Here is a 16,638-nt window from a genome sequence, read left to right as displayed (position 1 = left end):
AATATATATCTTGCAAAACACCCCATCATGTTAGTCAAAAGTATTCTAAACTGACTCTTTCAAGTATAACACAAGTATAATGTTTTCAAGAGCAAAAATGTTTCTCACTTTCCATAGAACAGTCAGTTTTTGTAAAGAGGAATCACCTTGGCATGAGTCATATTCATTGCTGTGGCCGATCCCAAGCCCTGTTTGCTTATGTTATCTTTGTCATGTCACCACCCACACCCTGACAGCAGTAATTCTGTCCTCATTTGCAAGTGGAAACACATTTTTCTTAGTTCGGAGTTGAACTTCTCTCTGAAAGCAGGAAGGATTTAGTGCTCTGCAAGGACAAGTTATTCCAGTATATACTGCAGCAGTGTTCAGCTGGCAACATGTGCACTGGAAGATGTTCCCGTTTCATTGCTGTGGCTCTGTATCCACTGGCACTTATTTCTATCATCTGTAACATAGTGCTGTTCTTTCCTGGAGGTGAGACAAAATATGCCAAAGATGGACATATAACTGAGGAGGTCAAATACATGGGGGGACTTGTAGGAGGTGGAGTGATGGTAAGCATTTACTTTCTATGCTGTCTAAAAACAGTCTGTTGGGTTTAGAGTGTAAATGTCAATCATCTTGTCTCAGGTCTTGCTCCCAGCTCTGTACATCCACATGACTGGGAAACAGGCCTGCTGTGGAAACCGCTGTGGGGTGAGCATTTATAGTGGTATACAGTGGCAGAGAGATAGAAACATGAGATGAGTAGCAATATTTATAATGGTGTAATAGTAATTTGGGTACTCTTTATAGTTGTATTGTAGTAGGCTATAGTAATGAAAGCATTGTATCCATAGCAGTGGCAATAATAACACATATGTGAAGGTTGCCTGGATTTTTCCAACTGAAGTGTTTATTATGAATGCATGTTATTAATTTCTGAATAATCTCTGTCATGCTGTTCAGTTTGTGAAGAATGTCAGGTACAGTGGCTGTGTTTACATGCACACCAAAAATCTGACAATTTTCTGATTTCCCTAGATCAGATTTTTAAAATTGTAAATAGTTACATCTGATCTAATTTCTTTCTGATTCTATTCACACCTGTGCAGGTTTTGACAAGGAAAATTATTGATGATAAATGCTTTTGATGATATGATTTCATCAGACTTTATTCTTGGGTTATCTGATTATTCTACTTATCTGCTTTTTTATGGCCATATAAATGTACCCACGGAGAAGGAGAGAGCATAAATTCAATACACTGTCTCTGTTATGACTACATGTTTCTGACTTTAGCTGTGTTCCCCTTTCAGATGCTTTTGTCCATTTTGTTTGCTGCAGTGGGTGTTGCTGGTGCCCTCTATAGTTTTGCTGTGGCTATACTGGGTTTGCAGAATGGCCCTCTCTGCCGCGTTCTTTTGATTTGGAGTACACCTTTTAAAGACAGGTAATTAAAGGAAACGTATCATTAACCATGTTATAATAGGATCCCATCATTATGTTGTACATTACGAAAGGTTGTTTTTCAAGTAAACCTATAGTCCTGCATTTGAGGCTTCAGTGCTCAGAAAAGTTCAATTTTTACCTTCCCCCCTATCTCTGCCCACTACTCTATACTTTGATTATTTAAAATCAACTGCTTGTTATGGTGAAATGGACTAGTTTTTTGTTTTTTTTTATTAGACTCTTTTATTGCGGTTTCCAACAAAATGTGAAATAATTAACGTGGTTTGTAGTCATTTGAGTTTTCCTTGTTGTTTATTACTGTGTACTTTGACAGAGACAGCAGTTACCTGTCAGACAAGACATGGTGGGGCACATGCACAGAACCTAAAGACATTGTCCAGTTTCACATAGGGTTGTTCAGTACTCTGCTGGCCACGAGTGGTCTACAGATAATCCTCTGTGCCATTCAAATGATCAATGGGCTCTTTGGGTGTCTGTGTGGATCCTGCATAGAGAAAGGGGTGAGCTTGTTCTCTAATAAGAGCTTGTTGTTCTGTTCCGTTACAAAGCCAATTTTAACGTTCTCCTCTCTCAACAGCCTCTCTAAGCTGGTCAGTCTTATGTCAACGCAAATGGCGACATCTAGTGGTGAAATCTGAGAAGTCACGCTTTTGACAAAGCATCAGCTAAAAAGAATCACTTAAAATATTTTTGTATACGTAAAAGGTACACATTTAAGTCATTTTACTACACTTTTTTATCTTAAATTCTTGGTGTTGTGTATTCGTTGTGAATTGAGGGTGACCACAAAAAAATTGGCTGTTAATATTTTTTTTTATTGTAGACTGGAATTTTGACAGTATTCATATTACTATGATAAATAAAATACTTTTGTTGAAATATTCCAGTCATTTTTCACACATACATGGGATTGCACTATAGTAAATTAGGCTATAGTTAAAATAAGTACAGTACATTTAAAAGGGCAGAAATTCCCAAGAAAAAAGTTACAGTTAAGTCAGAAATGCAGCTTTTGCTCTTTACTTGGGCAATAAAACTTAGGAGTGGTTTCAGATCAGATAATTTTTTTTATGAGCTTACACATAAAAACATACAGGACTGGCTATACAATCTATTTTCAGTCAATTCATTCATAATGAATACTGCAAATTATTCAATACACGCTTTATAGGCTATAGGATTATAAAAACTGAAAAGAATGGTATGGATTCTAGAGCGCCACAGATACATTTGAGTAAGCACCTGCATAGATCAAGTACAAAAAATATTTGTGCGAATAACTTTTTTGAGGTAGTCATAAAAATACATTGGAGTGTTTATATGACTTATCATTTAAGAAGGTTAGGGTTAGGTAACACTTTCTTTTATATGATAAAAGTTAAAATCTAAAAAAAACTTTTTAAAAACACAAAAAGTTATAGTGTGTCAGTTTGACATAAACAGTTTAAAAACACATTATAAAGTAAAATCCTAATTATCACTACATCAAATTTAGCTGTCAAACTGTTTCATCATGAATTTCCGGCTGGCTTCATATCCCAAGAATAGAGCTCCATTGGCAGGAAAGGTTCGGACCATAGTTGGAGTGAGACCAGAGTACAGTGCTCTTACTCCTAATTAGCAAAATAAATGGCAATCATAAATGAATCCATGTAAAAGAGCAGAATACATTGAACAGAATGGATAGTAAATTACTGACAACTTGAAAAGTTACCTTCTGTGCGTGCAATGGTCATTAATGTCTTGAAGAAGCCGCCTTGTTTGCCTGTCATGGACATGACTTGAATCCTGGACTTGACACAGTCCATTGGATAGACCACCAGCCACAGACACCCACCCCCAAAGCCACCACTGAAGATGATTGGCAGTGCCCCTGAAACAAAGTGACATTCACGCTGCAATTGTCCAAGTAAGAAACAAAATGAAAGTATCAATGTTATTATACCTATTTCGTCTTTGTCACATTTCATGCGTTCAGCAAAGGTTGTACGGCAAAGTTCATAGGCTCCAAAAAAGCAGAAATATCCAGGCACCTCTCTGGCAATAGTTGTGGTTAGACCATTGAAGAAGCCCACAAACCCTTCAGTCTTCATTATTGTCTTCACTACTGACCACACTGTGCTTTACAGAGAAACAAATGTGTGTATTTATTTACGCATAACAAATTAGTAAAAAAAAAAACCATACTAAAATATAAAAAGGTCCTTACTTCTGGCTTTTTGTGATCTTCCCTGAGGCCTCCATCTCATACATGGCTTGCAGGCGACACTTGACAAGTTCAGTGGGACAGAGCACCAGAGAGGAGAAAATGGAGGCCACAGAGCCCGCACAGGCCTTTTGCGTGTCACTGGAGAATAAACAGGTTAGGCAGAGTCACAGACAGGTGTGCAGTGCTGCTTTGAGGACCGTTACCTCAGGACAGTGTCACTGTGCAGTCCAGCAGCAAAGCGGATGACCTGCTGGCAGAAGCCATAGCTCATAAAGAGCACTGAGTTCTCAGCTATGTTGGCCATAAGTGCTGGAGTGGTGCCCTGGTACAGGCCTTTCACTCCCACTTGTCTGTAGGTGGAAACGATGCAGTGGATAAAGCCTCGATACATTGTGGGAAAGGTCTGCATCTTGACCTTGGCAGTATCCAAAGGCTGACCGCTAAAGACACATGCAGCGCCCCCTAAGAAATGCAACACGTGCAAAGTTCAAAAGGCAAAACTACACCAAAAAAGAAGATAAATCAGAATCTAGCTGTGGAGAAAGGGTATTGTGAATGACTCCACTCCACTCCACTGAGCAGTACAAACAGAGGGAAATCGGCTGGAAAAAGACAGCGTCATCAGAAAAAAAAGAGCCAGCAGGTTTCACTTGTCCAACTACTCGATGTATTATTACAATAATATCTTACCTATGGCTCCTGCAGAGAGGTCGATGGCAGCCTGAACCACTGGATGTGGAGTCATGGTGGTTTAGCACTTTCTTTCACTTACTCTGTCAGCTACACATTTGGATTTAAGGAAAAAAAAAAAAAGGTATTCTGAGTTTTCAGCTTTTATGTCAAGCAATACAGATACAATACAGGCTACATGGCTTTGAGATATATTCATTGCAATTTAAAATGTGTAGGTTACAATTCCTAGACTATTTAGGGGTCACTCAATGGTACTTTGATGCAACTTTGCATCGATTTACAAAAGTTCACCTTGTACAAAGCTAGAGGGCGACAAATGCGTTATCTTAAAAGGACAAAACTGACATGCAAAGTGATAAGATATTTCACACGAGGATTTAAACACTACAAAAACTACAAAAACTACAAAAATACAAAAACCTGATGTGTTACTTTGCTTCTTTTAACGTATGATTATTATTATGTTCAGGTTAAGCTGCCCGGCCGTCACGTGCATGTCCTGCTGTACACTACACTGTCATTTTCTAATGAATGCAACGAATATAAACCGAAATAATAACTGTAATCATACAGACCTTATGGGTGTCGAAATCAGGTGCAAATATCCCATAGACTTTACTGAGTGAGCAGTTTCTTAGGCCTATAGACTTCACGTGCAACCTCATACTAGGCCCTGTCACTTCACATGTTTATCTCTGCGCGAGGACAGTTTCACCATCTTCCTCCTGTCACTCGATGAACGTATCGGGACATCTGTGATAAAGATGAGGACATGGATGAGGACATGGATGAGGACCACAGAAGCAGTCTCTGCAGAGGTTGATGCGTGACACTTTTAAGAGGAAAGTTAAGGCAGTGGTCTCACTCCAGCCAATAAAACAGTTTTGAATAGTTCACCATAATCAATCAAATTCATCAGAACTGGTTCATGTTGTATTATTATACATTATAAGATAGTAGTTATGTCTTAAAAGCAATTTAATTTCAAAGGTCCATTAGTGGCTGTGGTTTAAAAGTGGGACATCTATTTATAAAAGGATCTCTGAACATTAGAGGTAACACTTCCGGTTCATGTTGTGTCTCGTTTTCTATGGTCTTTAAATGACTCTCAATAGCGCCATCTTGTGATCAAATTGCGAACCTGTTATTTACCTTGTGAATTACTGGTGGGTTTATGAAAATGACAAATATAAAATTATGTATTTTATAATATAATATATTCATGCGTAGTGAGTCATCACCACAATAATTTACCTTATCAATCATTTCAATGCCAGGGAATCAGCCATACACTATGAAACTACCAGACAACTTTTTGTTTTCTTGCGATTTTATATTAACCTTTGAAACAATCTGATATGTAGGCTTACCACATTTTTACTTGTATTATTGTATTTATAACCCAAAGTGTCACAAGAAGCTGGTCATAAACGAGCCTAGTTGATGAAATGTCCAATTAAAGTAAATAATAGTTGTGTTTACTTTATGTCCTGCCCACCTGACAGTGTAGACACAGCTTCATTGCACATAACAGGTAATACACAGGTAAATAACCCTGTGTTTTAGTGTATAGTTTAAAACTTTTTTTTTTCTTGTCACATGTTTACATTGTTATAATTTTTTTTTTTTTTATGTATTTACTTTTCAGTCTAAATGTTAGTATAGTGTCAGATTAAATATTCACTCAACCCATGGTCTTAAACTATGACTAGTTTAACACAGGCTGGATTCATTGTCAATGCAGATATTTAAACAGAGATAGAAAAACACTGGAATCTGGACTCTTCCATACCATTTATCCTTTTATCAAAAACATTGACGCTGTCTACATCACAGACAAGATTCATCAATATTTAGATTGACCCCATGCCCGTCCCTCATCCCAGGAGCAAACTCCACTATACACAGTTTACATAGCAATAGTTCCCATTCCACCTGTACATGTTACATCATTATCAAAGTTTTTTCCAATAAATTTAAAATACATACAATTCTCTTTCCATTGTAATTATAGACACCATCTTGATTGTACTTACAGTATCATTTCCCACAGTTAGAATCAGACAGTTAACAAAATGTGTCTGTTTTTTACCTCAGCACCCACTTGACACTTCAAGATAAAGTTATAACAAAGCAGAAAACCCTAATTTGGATTAAATAAAAATACATGGAGTGCTGCTGTGTCAAGACTTTGAAATTTTTAATCTTTAAAAACCTTCTCAGACTCTTCAAGGGGCTTTATGACCAACTGTTTTGTCTGCCCGGACATGAGATTACAGATTATGGGTACAGTCACCAAATCTTGGTAATCCCCAATTAGATAGTCACACTGAAGGAATAACAAAGTGATTATAGAAAAGATCATAAATAGTAATGGTTACACTAATGGTTATAAAAGTATAATACAAATGTATATGTTTGGGTTTGGCAATGACATTTGAGCACAAATTGCTGGCAGTAGTCTATTTTTTCCCTAAAACAGACTCTAATCAAAATTGTTTGTCACTTTTTGTGAATGCACAAAAGTCACAAAAAAACTTTGGCACCAGATAGCAACTGGCGTTGTGTAGAGCCCCAACAAAAATGCTTAGAGTGGAAGACTCATAGTTTTCCAAAGCTGGTTTAAATTATTCACAAGTAATGACACAAAATAATGAGTAAAAATACAAATAAAATACTAATAATTACAGTCAGGCACTTGAGTATCTTCTCTTTAGAAAGACTCTTAGTGAAGAATTTTACACAATGTTGCCTAACAACATTTCCAATATATGCATACTGTCATTTACCAAAGAAACACTTTTGGTTTGGACAATGCAGTTAACACATCTGTGTGTTCTAAGATCATATGATAAAAACATATCAGTCTAAATGTGGGAAAAGCTACCAGTGTAAAAAACATAAAGTGTTTTTGTCTGTACCCTGTAGATGCACAGTCAGATCCAGTAGCTCACTTTTTTATTGAATGGTTGAATCTGTAAACGTTTCATGACCCGACATAAACCATCATTCTCAACCAAATCTCTTTGCTGTTTTTATCTTCTTTGCAGCTTCTTTTCTTTTATTGTTTTAATTCTTCTTTCTCAAATGATGTCAGATGTTTGGCAATTTTTGTGACAGCAGCAAAATGTTCTAATGGAAGCAATGACAACTTGAATTCAAAGCCATGGCCATTTTCAATGACAATTAAAGTCTGATCCACACAAAATAGTGATATGATTTTTGTTCTTTTTTTTTTTTTTTTTTTTTTTTTTTAACCAAACCTCAATTTGAAGACCAACAAAAAAACTACAGAGTGCTTACATTGTGGCTGAAGTAGTAGGCACAGCAACTCAAGAAAACTAGATTTTTATAGTAAGGCAATTTGATTACAGTTTACTAATGGTAGTATAAGGATTCACAATTTAGACTCAGGTGAGAAACAACACGTTTTTCCTTTTTTTAACCCATTTGAAAATTACCTGTAAAAACAGCTACAATCAAAAATGAGGCACTTTAAAAAAGTGTGTGGATGTGTGTATGTATGTGTGTGTGTATCTATATATATATATATATATATATATATATATATATATATATATATATATATATATATAATATATATATATATATATATATATACACACACACATACATACATACATACACACACACACCCACACACATACACATATATACATATATGTGTATATATATGTGTCTGTAAGTATATATATGTGTCTGTAAGTATATATATATATATATATATATATATATATATATATATATATATATATATATATATATGTATGTACATATATACATACATATATACATACATACATATATACATACACACACATATACATATATACATATATACATATATATGTCTAGGCTATATAGTATTACTCATTATACTGTATGTATATTGTAAATTGTATATTGTATATATTGTACTGTTGTAATGTGTCTCTTAAGAAGAAAAGCAAACTACAGTATGTGCAATAGTTCTGGTCATTAAACTAATACTACTATAGTCCATACTGCAGAGGAATAAAAACCTAAGCCGGAGTTTGTCCTTTAATTTCCTGTGCGACGCAATAGATTTATTGTGTATTTTGTGAATATTAATTATGTTACTTTGCCTTATTTAAATATTACAACCAAAAATATTTTGCAGCACAACATTGTCTCAATGTAATGTAACCATACACTTGAGTTTGCATTATGAAAACCGTCCAATTGGTATTTCTTGAAAAGGTTTCAGCTTGTATTAAAATCTATTGCGTAACCAGCAGAAATCTTTCACTAATCAAAGGCTTTCTAGAATAATAAAATTTACCATGACAACAAGTGTTATTGTGACTGCATTCCCTTTTAAACTACAAATCAAAGTGACATTTGATGAGGATTATCATATAATTTTGTAGAATAAAAAAAGAAATACTTTTTTTTCCAACCTTTTGAGCACTGCAGTGGTGAACGAGTTTTGATATTCCCTGAAACCCTTTAAAATGGTTGGTAGATTGAGTCTGTACTGGTCTGATTGAATGAGCCTACAGTGCTGTTATCCTATATTAAATACGTCAGTGTTACCAGTTATCATCAAATGTCAGGTTAATTTAAACACAACCCGTCACCTTATATCAAAGTCTGTATGTATGCAAGTTTGGCACACATTTGGTTGAACAGGTAAGTCCAGTGTAGAGTTACAGACTGGGCTGTGATGCTTGAAGCTGTCACATTGTCATCCCCCAGAAAAAAGCAGGTCAACAATCTGCAAAACATAAGTTAATATACAAATCATAATTCATATATTTAATACAAAAATGCATGTACTTTGAGAGTTTCATAGTACGTTATACATCTCTTCATTTGTGTATCTGAAATACATGTAGCGTGGTTATAGTAGGCCTCCTTTGCATACTGTGCTAAATAATTAATTCAAATGTGACAGTAGGTAGTGAGTGAGTGGGGTAAACAGTGTAGTTAACAAGGATTTTAATTATTTAACCTGAAGAAAAGGAATACAAATGGCTCATTATTCTGCCAACTAAAATCATATATCAATACAAAGTAACCACTAGCTAACTATAAATTTTTATAAATAAACTGCAAATCAGTTTGAACAGAAATCATTCAGAATGTTGCAAGTTCAATTCATGATGGCTCAGCTTCTAAAAAACAGGCCAGATTTGCATTACTGCTCAATAACATCATTTTGTAATAAAAGAATGAGGTTGTGGAGTGTTGCATGCACACACATAAGGAAAGCACACTGCACCTGTTCATTCTGTGCAGCTCATTACCAGCAGAAAAATCAATTGGCTTTGCTCTCCCACATCCACCTGTGATAATAAGAGCCTGTACAGACTACAGCCCACTGCCTGGAAACAGAGTAACACCACCAACTACAGGCACAGGTGCTGCTCAAGAAATGTAATACAAGTGAAATAAACTAAATCTGTAGTTTCTCCACATCATCAAACTAATGAAAAAGTGGTTCTATGTAACTGTAAAATGGGCTCAAATTAAACTTGCTCAAAATACACTAAAGAAGAATTGTTAATTCCTCTATTGTCACCCCTTCTTGCTGAATTTGTTTATGTTAAAAAATCTATAAGAACAACAATTTCTTATATTATTCCTGTCATTGTAACTGTGTCTCAACACTTGCAATCAAAGTGTCAACATAAAAAAATGAGATACTATAGAGACTATAAAAACCTAGCACTTCCTCTATGACCAGAACAAACTGATAATTCAAGGTGTGGCATATATACTATGGACAATTTGATATTTTATCCCTATGTGGCACTTACCTTGACCTTCCTTTTTACTGCTCTGGTGTGCTCTCAGTTCTTCAGACTTGTAGAAATCAATACTGGCATAAGTGTTGAGGCTGGGGCCACTGCTGCTCCCTCCTGTGTTGTAGGGTCCGGCCTGAGGGCTCTCTTTAACGGCCAAATCAAGGTCAATGTAGTTAAGGCCTTGCTGTGCAGATGAGCTGGAGGCTTGTGGTGCTGCAGCAGGTGCTTGTCCACTATCCCACTGTGAGCAGTCTTGGTGTCGATGGCTGGGTGGCTGGTTGCCCTCTGGAAAGTGGGGGGCAGAAGATGGAGGTGGGTGCAATGGAGGAGAGTTAAACTTGTCTGCGTGGTGGTTACAACGTCCCTGTGTGTCGCCTCGAACCAACCGACTACTATGCTCAGGAGACTTTGCAGATTTCATGGGAGAAAAGCTCAAACTGGATGGCTCCACTGAGGGTATCCCAGGCCTGAACCCAAGGTTGCTCTCAGCAGCCAGAGGAGAAGGCGCAGTGTGTTTGACTTTTGGGGTAGTAGAGGATGAGCCTTGGGGGGTATTGAACCTGACAGGAGTTGGGTTTGTAGAGGACTTCCCCAGGTCCATGCTGACATATTCTGCAGGAACAGAAAGAGGTGCAGAAAAACTGCGGGGAAGGTTGGTCATGTTATTATGACAGAGAAGGGGCTGGTTCACAGGACGCAGAGTGCCATGAATAACGGAGTGCCCATGATGTGTCCCTTCATGATGTGCATTGTACTTGTCTTCTGTAAAGACAATGCTTACATACTCCCCCACGCTCTGGGATACTTTTGGGGGCAGGTTCTCTTTGACACGAGGCAGGGTGTTTGCTTTAAACAAGTCCGATCCACTCAGAGGGCGACTCCTTCTCTGCTGCTTTGGGCTCTTACTGGACCCACGTTTTGGGTGATGCCCATCCTTCGTGCTTGTTCCAGCACTTTTGTACTCTACACCTGTCCTTAATAGGCTCAGCCCTCTCCCTGCTGATAAGGACTTGTCCTCCAGGCTTTCACTGCTGGCTGAACTGGAGGAGAAGGAGGAGGAAGACATAGAGAGTTGGCAGCCTCCTGCTGGGCTCACTGTCATTTTGTTCCTTTTACTAAACGCCATGGCACCTTTTCTAGTAGTGTGATCTACACTAATGTCCTTTTTCTCCCCCTCTTTGCTTAAGTCATCCTCAAAGCGAGTACAAAGAGTATGTTGATAGGCTCTTGGAAGAGAGAAATAAGAATTGAACATTTTTGGCTGTATTTGGTTCTGTTCGGGATGAGAGGGGGGTGTGCTGCAGGCAGAGCGGCTGCTCACAGGAGACACGTTCATGTAGTTGCTCTGTACCTGGCTCTCCGCGCTGCCCCTGCCCTCCCACATGCTTAGTCCCGGCAGGTCTGTGGAGCTGCTGCTGTTGGGAGACATGAGCATGTAGCCCTCTGTGCTGGGCTGCCGCATGTGGCGAGGGGGGGAAACACTGTTGTTGGGGGTCATTGCCATGTATTCGTCTCCTCCTTTATCAGACATGGCGAGAGAGAGAGACACTGGAGGAGTTGAGACACCAGGCAGCATTGACATGTAACCACTATCCAGTGCTCCAGCCTCAGCTCCCTGGCTTTTCTCACCCCTCTTCTTACTCTCCCCTGTAGCCCCCCTATCTGCGCATTGTGACATGAATGTGTACTCCTCATCTTCATCTTCCTCCTCTTTCCGATGTGGAGTAAGTCGTTCATGAGACGCTAAAGGTAAAGAAGATCTTTTACTTAGCAGTCTGTGCTCTGATTCACACTCTCTACTTGAGGATCGCCGCAGGATCCTACGGCCTTTGGGGCGATGATGGGAGTGCCCCATGACAATATAGCTGGACATCCCTTCTCCGTGATGCCCGGACAAACTTGGGACAAGCAAAGAGTGCTCCCCAGGACTAGAGCCGTACTCATCAGATGAGCCGTAATCACTGGGGGAGCCCGATATAGACACTCTCTGAGAGACCCGAGGGTAAGAACAGATTGTCATGCCTCCCACCGCTGCCCCGACCAGTCCACACTCAGAGCCATGGCCGGAGCTGGAGGACAAGCTCGGGGCAGGGGAGGGCGCTGGGTTAGGGGTGTACCTTGCAAGGCTAAGGGTGATTTTAGCAGGGGTAGGTGCCCGTGTGGGTTTGGGCCTCAATGTGGGTGTAGTTGAACAAGATCCATTAAGGCTTGGGCTTGAGCTGGCCCATGTTCCTTTGCCACTTGTTCCACTCTCTTCTGAGCGTGCTCCAATGCTGGCTGTCCTGGCTCTAGGGAAGCCATAGCGAGATGTGGGTGAAGTGCTTGTGCTGCTACCTGGTGTCTCAGTACGGGCACGCCTGGAGAAGCCCACCTGGCTAGGGGGGAGGTTTGGGTGATGGCGACGGCTTGGGACACTGATTGGGTTAGAGGCGGTCCCACATGATGTCCCCACAGACTGTGACTTACTGCGCTGTCGAAATTCTTCACTTAAGGCCTTCATGGCTTCCAGCAAGGTCTCATGCATATTCTGAGCCACCACAGAGTCGTCCACCTGCATCCAGAACTCCCCTGGACCGGTGATGGCAGATCGGCCCACTTCTATAAAAAAGAAGTTCTCTGAATGACCGCAGCGGCGCACGTTCATTAATTGCAGGACCACAGAAGCCACATCTGAATTTAGTTTGACAAAATTGACCGTCTTGTCAGTGAGGCACAGCCGGTAGATGCCCACCAGGTTTCTAGCATGTCCAAGGCCTTTGGGCCACACCTTAACCTGCCATACTTCTTTAAAGGTTGGGATCGGAGAAGGTGAGCTGCATTCACCACTACTGCCATAGTCATCTGGAGTTTTGCCTGGGGAAAATAAGAAATTATATTAATGTGTTATATCGCAATAAAAAAAAAAATCATAAAGCAAAAAAAAATCATAAAGCAATAAAAATGTTATCAAATAAACCATGATGCTTAATACAAATAACCAGCTATTTTTGTGATAGGCTGCTATCAATACCAGAGGTGGGGACTTGCAAGGAGACTTGGGCTCAAATCAGACTTGAGTCCCTCTTTTGAGGACTTGAGACTTGACTTGATAAAATGGACTTGGACTTGAAGGGACTTGACTTGGCTTGACTTTAGCCTGTGATTGACTTGATGCTTAAAAAAAAGGTTTTAGAAAACGCTTTTTTCTGTTCAGCTGATACTTTCGGTGCTAAATCGTCTCTATTTGGTACCAAGGATGTAACAGTAGCTGAAATACTGTGATATCGTATCATCAAATGCCCTACAATAATGCTGAGGGCTAATTGCGGGGTAAATAACAAATCGATAGGCTAGACACAATGGAACTGAAATAATAAACATATCTTGCACATGCGTGATTTGACTGTATATTTTATTTATTTCAGTTATTCGTGAAAGGCAAACGTGATAAAATGGGGGGCTCCCTCCAGCGCTTCAGTATAAGATCACACCACAGCGCGCGCGACCTGGGTAAGCCCTGTCTGTCTGACAGAAGCGCACGAGTCAAAACAGGAAGGCTGGGTGCTGGTGCTTTACTCGCTCAGAAGGATAACAATGTAAAACCCAGACTATCCAAAAGCATTCATCCATATGCATTTTTACTAAGAAGGCGCACTGACGGTGCCATCTCCTCCCTGGCAGCGGCGTGTAGCGCCAATGTAGGTTAGGAGAACGGAGCTAGAGCGAGAGAGAGAGAGAGCTGTGCAGAAAAACAACAACACGGCTCCAGCGGAGTGCACCGCGATAGGCTACTACTATATGATGCGTCCCTCGCATGGTTGCTATATGCTCACTGCGCCATGCAAAATACACCGTCACAGCAAATGGGATGTGCCTCACTGAAAAACAAGCTGCTCTTCAACATGCAGCAATGCCATTTAAGGCTCCGACTCAACTAAATATACTGCAGATAAATTAAATAACATTTGTTGATGCAAATGGTGCATATTGCGCTCAAACATGGAGGGTTAATGAACTCCATGCCCTCAATCGAACCACACAGTCCAAATTTCACCGTTTTGAATAAACAGGGGATGCTTCACATAAAATGGAGCCACGTTGTAAATGGTGGTGAAATAAGGCTGTGCCTGAAACATTCTAAGCACAAATAGGCTGGAGCAGGTCAGGCCTGGTGCAAAACCACCGAGTCCGACCACATCCCAGCTGTGAATCTTACAGTTGCACTGAAGGTCCAGCATCGCCTGGTACCACTCGTTTTGGATCTCCTCGCTGTCCGCCGCTATGGCAAAGCTCTCACTGCGGGTGTAAAGCACTATCATGTGTTTGTTTTTGGAATCTGCTCGCTTGTTGATGTTAAAGCAGGTCTCTAGGCTGAGCACTTTTTTGGGCACTGGTGATTTACTGCGGAATTTCTTCTCGTTTTCATAGTACTCCAAGCGCGCGGGACCACGCTCCGAGGCCGCCCTCAGCACGAAGAAGCGCCGGTGCATTGATTTATGTTTGCGGAGATAGCCGCTTTTCTGGACGTCCTCATAGCTGTGCTGCTCGGCTGCCTGGTTCTCCATAGCCAAGGCTGAACGAGACGATCACAAGCCGATCAAATTCACCCAGGAACGCCACAGTCCACGCGGTGCCCTCAGGAATCAGCTACATCCCTCGTCCTTCTCGTGCCCACATCTAGGAGTCCATATGACGGGAAAACAGACCAGAGCAGGTTTGAGGGGTTCATTTTGGGCAAAAGGGGTCCGCGCACCGCCACCGGACCGTGCACGCGGCGTCCACGGTGCTCGTCCAGCAGCCCAGCCCAGTCCTTCACGGTGCGGTCTCCTCCACCTGTCTGACTCTGAGGATGCCCAGTCTGTGCGAGCGCTACGAAGCGCAGCAGGCACACAGGCGCTTCCGGGCGTTCTTTCAACATAAAGCTTGTTTTGATGCGTTTACCAGGCCTGTGGCAATCAAACCAAATATAGCAGTAGATGTAGTAGATTTATAATGTGATTACAATAACACGACTGTTTTTCATTGTTATTAGTGACAATGTCCAATAAAGAGTGATAGCATTTCTTTATTTTAATATCATTTGCCGATAATTTGTATTTGTCCTACTGTATTACTTTAAATATTCTTAATTAAATCACAAACTAAGTAAACTACAGGCCTACCCACCAAACATTCATTTACTGTAGGTTGCACGTAGGCCTTTGGTTTCTTTGATCACATTAACCGATTGCTGGCACACTTCCGCTCTCCCTGTCGGTGCGCACGGCTGACTTGACTCCACTGAGAGACTGGCACCTCGGAGCCGGTGCCAGTCTATGAGGGGATGCGCAGAGGAACACCATGTCCGCCGCATACAGGGCTCTGTGTGGTGTGTGCAAGTTCACGCTCTGGGTGTTGTGCCACGTGCGTAAAGGTACAAGGAAAAACAAATAAAACTCTTGATTTCTTAGGGCACACATCATAAGGCTACATAAGGCCCATTGGTCGCTTTAAAAGTAAATACTACGTAGACTTTATTTATCACAATCCATCTTTTAGCCAGAAAAAATGTCCACAGACTTGTTTTGTAAAGACTGTCATATCTTTATCTTTACATGCTGTTCAAGAATAAATTGGCTACACTAAAATAACACCTTAGTTCTATTCTGAATCAACAGGTTTATGAGTAGCCTATATTAACTTATATATAAAACTAATACTATAAAAAGGATTGCCCAACGTTAGAAATCGTAATGCAGCATGAATCACAATTTAAAACAAAGCTGATGTCACAGTAACCTTTCCACTCATCCAATTGTCCAAATCTTGCAAGTGTCAAATAATAATTGCCTCTCTTAATGATAGATTGTTGTTATGGGAAATCTGAGTGACTGGGCTCAAAATCATCTTTCAATGGATAAACATGGATTCATTTTTGCATTATTTTCTTTAGTATAAAACACATCATTTCCACTATAACAAATATTTATTTACAGAATCATCTCCATGTCAGTCAAATTATATACAGAAGCATTACCTCTTTGGCAAATTAAATTAGACCTTAGAGATAATTATATACAATAATATTAATTTCAGACCTAATCATATTGATATAGTCCATGTCTGGTCTTGGCCTTGCCTTTGTATCTGCTGTTTGCTAACCACTGACTGCTGTGCAGGCTTAAGTCACTTAAAAATCAATATGGTCATTTGTGAGGTTCAAAAAGGGAAGAAAAAACACAAAAGACAAAACATAAATTATCCTGTCTTTAAAAAAATCAGACAAGTTCTCGTTGCTTTAGTGCCACAGTGGCTTCAGTGATGTCAAAACTGTGTAGGACATGTCTTAAACGGAAAAAGCCTCTTCGAGCTCACTGTAGCCACGTCTCCTGTTCAGCTGAGAACACTCTTTGTGCGCGGGGTGAAGGGAAACCAAGCAGAAAATACTCCTGTAGGAGCACCCAACCCCTGCAGGGCACAAAACCAACTAACTATGTACTAATGTACAATAGAGTTCCCCAAGGTCTGGAGGAT

General features: G+C 40.1%; 3 protein-coding genes across 3 annotated transcripts; 1 reads left to right on the top strand and 2 right to left on the bottom strand.

The window, feature by feature from the left end:
• The first annotated feature begins 257 nt into the window (after positions 1-257).
• Positions 258-2,107, top strand: tm4sf21a (transmembrane 4 L six family member 21a). The gene is made up of 5 exons (XM_033978304.2): positions 258-554; positions 631-696; positions 1,299-1,432; positions 1,766-1,952; positions 2,030-2,107. Exons 1-5 carry the CDS (start codon positions 378-380, stop codon positions 2,036-2,038), a joined length of 573 nt encoding a protein of 190 aa, XP_033834195.1. The 5' UTR covers positions 258-377; the 3' UTR covers positions 2,039-2,107.
• A 167-nt stretch (positions 2,108-2,274) lies between these two features.
• slc25a15b (solute carrier family 25 member 15b) lies at positions 2,275-5,204 on the bottom strand. Its single transcript, XM_033978301.2, has 7 exons — positions 4,930-5,204; positions 4,352-4,441; positions 3,865-4,123; positions 3,662-3,799; positions 3,398-3,573; positions 3,167-3,325; positions 2,275-3,065 (listed from the first exon to the last, which is right to left on the bottom strand). Exons 2-7 carry the CDS (start codon positions 4,404-4,406, stop codon positions 2,944-2,946), a joined length of 909 nt encoding a protein of 302 aa, XP_033834192.1. The 5' UTR covers positions 4,407-4,441; positions 4,930-5,204; the 3' UTR covers positions 2,275-2,943.
• Positions 5,205-8,916: 3,712 nt separating this feature from the next.
• si:ch211-284e13.4 (insulin receptor substrate 1-B) lies at positions 8,917-14,952 on the bottom strand. The gene is made up of 3 exons (XM_055226689.1): positions 14,342-14,952; positions 10,159-12,999; positions 8,917-9,113 (listed from the first exon to the last, which is right to left on the bottom strand). Exons 1-3 carry the CDS (start codon positions 14,688-14,690, stop codon positions 9,106-9,108), a joined length of 3,198 nt encoding a protein of 1,065 aa, XP_055082664.1. The 5' UTR covers positions 14,691-14,952; the 3' UTR covers positions 8,917-9,105.
• Between the last annotated feature and the right edge of the window lie 1,686 nt (positions 14,953-16,638).

This window comes from Periophthalmus magnuspinnatus, chromosome 14 (assembly GCF_009829125.3).
Source record: "Periophthalmus magnuspinnatus isolate fPerMag1 chromosome 14, fPerMag1.2.pri, whole genome shotgun sequence".
Taxonomy (NCBI): Eukaryota; Metazoa; Chordata; class Actinopteri; order Gobiiformes; family Gobiidae; genus Periophthalmus; species Periophthalmus magnuspinnatus.
The sequence above is the reverse complement of the archived record's forward strand: the minus strand, read 5'-3'. Positions and strand labels throughout refer to the sequence as shown.

Excerpts from the sequence above, each read along its gene's own strand:
- tm4sf21a (XM_033978304.2), top strand. The coding sequence starts at position 378 with ATGTGCACTGGAAGATGTTCCCGTTTCATTGCTGTGGCTCTGTATCCA. Across the intron at positions 555-630 it reads TTGTAGGAGGTGGAGTGATG|GTCTTGCTCCCAGCTCTGTA; the intron begins GTAAGCATTTAC and ends ATCTTGTCTCAG. Across the intron at positions 1,433-1,765 it reads AGTACACCTTTTAAAGACAG|AGACAGCAGTTACCTGTCAG; the intron begins GTAATTAAAGGA and ends GTACTTTGACAG.
- slc25a15b (XM_033978301.2), bottom strand. The coding sequence starts at position 4,406 with ATGACTCCACATCCAGTGGTTCAGGCTGCCATCGACCTCTCTGCAGGA. Across the intron at positions 3,326-3,397 it reads ATGTGACAAAGACGAAATAG|GGGCACTGCCAATCATCTTC; the intron begins GTATAATAACAT and ends ACTTTGTTTCAG. Across the intron at positions 3,066-3,166 it reads GACCATTGCACGCACAGAAG|GAGTAAGAGCACTGTACTCT; the intron begins GTAACTTTTCAA and ends TTTGCTAATTAG.
- si:ch211-284e13.4 (XM_055226689.1), bottom strand. The coding sequence starts at position 14,690 with ATGGAGAACCAGGCAGCCGAGCAGCACAGCTATGAGGACGTCCAGAAA. Across the intron at positions 13,000-14,341 it reads GCTGGACCTTCAGTGCAACT|GCAAAACTCCAGATGACTAT; the intron begins GTAAGATTCACA and ends TATTTTCCCCAG.